This window comes from Cricetulus griseus, chromosome 4, assembly GCF_003668045.3.
Source record: "Cricetulus griseus strain 17A/GY chromosome 4, alternate assembly CriGri-PICRH-1.0, whole genome shotgun sequence".
Taxonomy (NCBI): Eukaryota; Metazoa; Chordata; class Mammalia; order Rodentia; family Cricetidae; genus Cricetulus; species Cricetulus griseus.
In genome coordinates this window covers 8,743,650-8,744,958 of record NC_048597.1, presented here as the reverse complement: position 1 = coordinate 8,744,958, position 1,309 = coordinate 8,743,650, and the positions used below count along the sequence as shown (strand labels likewise).

Genomic DNA, 1,309 nt, shown 5'->3' with positions numbered 1-1,309 from the left:
CTGGTCCAAGACAATCTATGCCTCCAAAAAATTCTTCCTTAGTTTTCACCATTATGTCAGTCTTGTCTTTGTCTCTCTATCTCTGTCTCACACATGGCAAAATTATTTTTCTCACATACTCAAAGATAAACACATAATAATTTATACTGTCTTATATTCCATGTTTTTCCTTGTCATGTCAATACATGATGGTGTTTTTTTCAAAATTTAATGTATTTTTTTAAGATTTCACTATCTAGTTCAATGCTTCTTAGGGTAGAACATGCAAGCTAATAGCCAACTCTGATTGTCAGCATAATATCTCATTGAGAATATGAGTCTGCTCACTCTTCTGTGGGCATATTTTTAATGATACTGCTGAATATTCCAGTAGGCTTTTACCCATCATCTTAGAGTTAGTGGAATGCACATAAATATATCTCTATGTACCAACTTTGATACAATGTCTTATGTAAATCGATTTCCTAGGGAAGGTGGTCTGAAAGCACCTAGTCTCAAACATAGATCACAAATCAAAACTTGAAAGTCAACAAAGAATCAGGAGACTGTATTAGGTGCAAGAAAAATAATTTTATTGGGTCAAATATAACTGAACTCCCATACACAGTCCAAGAATTTATGAATAGGTAATCACAAGACACTTGAATTTATATTTGGTTATTCATTCACTTCTTAGTTGAATAGACCTAGTGTTGCCAGAGAAGGGATTTGGAGAGACATTAGTTAGTCTTACTGGAAAAGCACTGTGTTATCTCAGACAATTCACTTATAATCTGGAAGTTCAGCAACTTGATCTCTAGATAGCTGATCAACAGGTGGGCCTGTGACAAGAAGAATGGTAGTTTCTAGAAGTCACATAGGTTGGGTGGCAGAATCCAGATCTATAACCAAAGGAAGGATAGCCTCGGACTCCATAACTCACAGGTCTGAAGCCACTGAGGCCACAGCCTGAAGTGTAGAAGCTTCTAGACCCATATCCCAGGGAGTGACAGCTGCTGGACCCAAAACCGAGAGAGCCAGGATATGTGGTCCTACAGGGGCTGCAGAAGCTGGACACCCTTGGGCGATAGCAAGGCCGCTGACAGGAGCTGTGCACCACGTGAGAAGTCTGGCATCTGATGGGCCGGAAGCAGTTCTGATGACAGCCGCTGTGGAGAGATGATCCCAGATGGTAGGTTCTGGGAGAGCAGAAGTTAGTGCTGAAGTTCAGGTGGTGGGGGTAGGAAGAGCCACAGGAGGAGCAGGGGTAGTTCAGTTGACCTCCATAGGATCTAGAGGAGAACCTTCCTGAACAGCAGCTGTAGGACAT

The 1,309-nt window shown here is 41.4% G+C and overlaps 1 protein-coding gene across 1 annotated transcript; it reads right to left on the bottom strand.

The window, feature by feature from the left end:
- Positions 1 to 808: 808 nt before the first annotated feature.
- On the bottom strand, positions 809 to 1,309 carry LOC100773367 (keratin-associated protein 13-1). Its single transcript, XM_027413311.1, has one exon. The coding sequence runs from the start codon at positions 1,307 to 1,309 to the stop codon at positions 809 to 811; it is 501 nt and encodes a 166-aa protein (XP_027269112.1).

Bases quoted from the DNA above. Each gene is read 5' to 3' on its own strand.
- LOC100773367 (XM_027413311.1), bottom strand. From the start codon at position 1,309: ATGTCCTACAGCTGCTGTTCAGGAAGGTTCTCCTCTAGATCCTATGGA.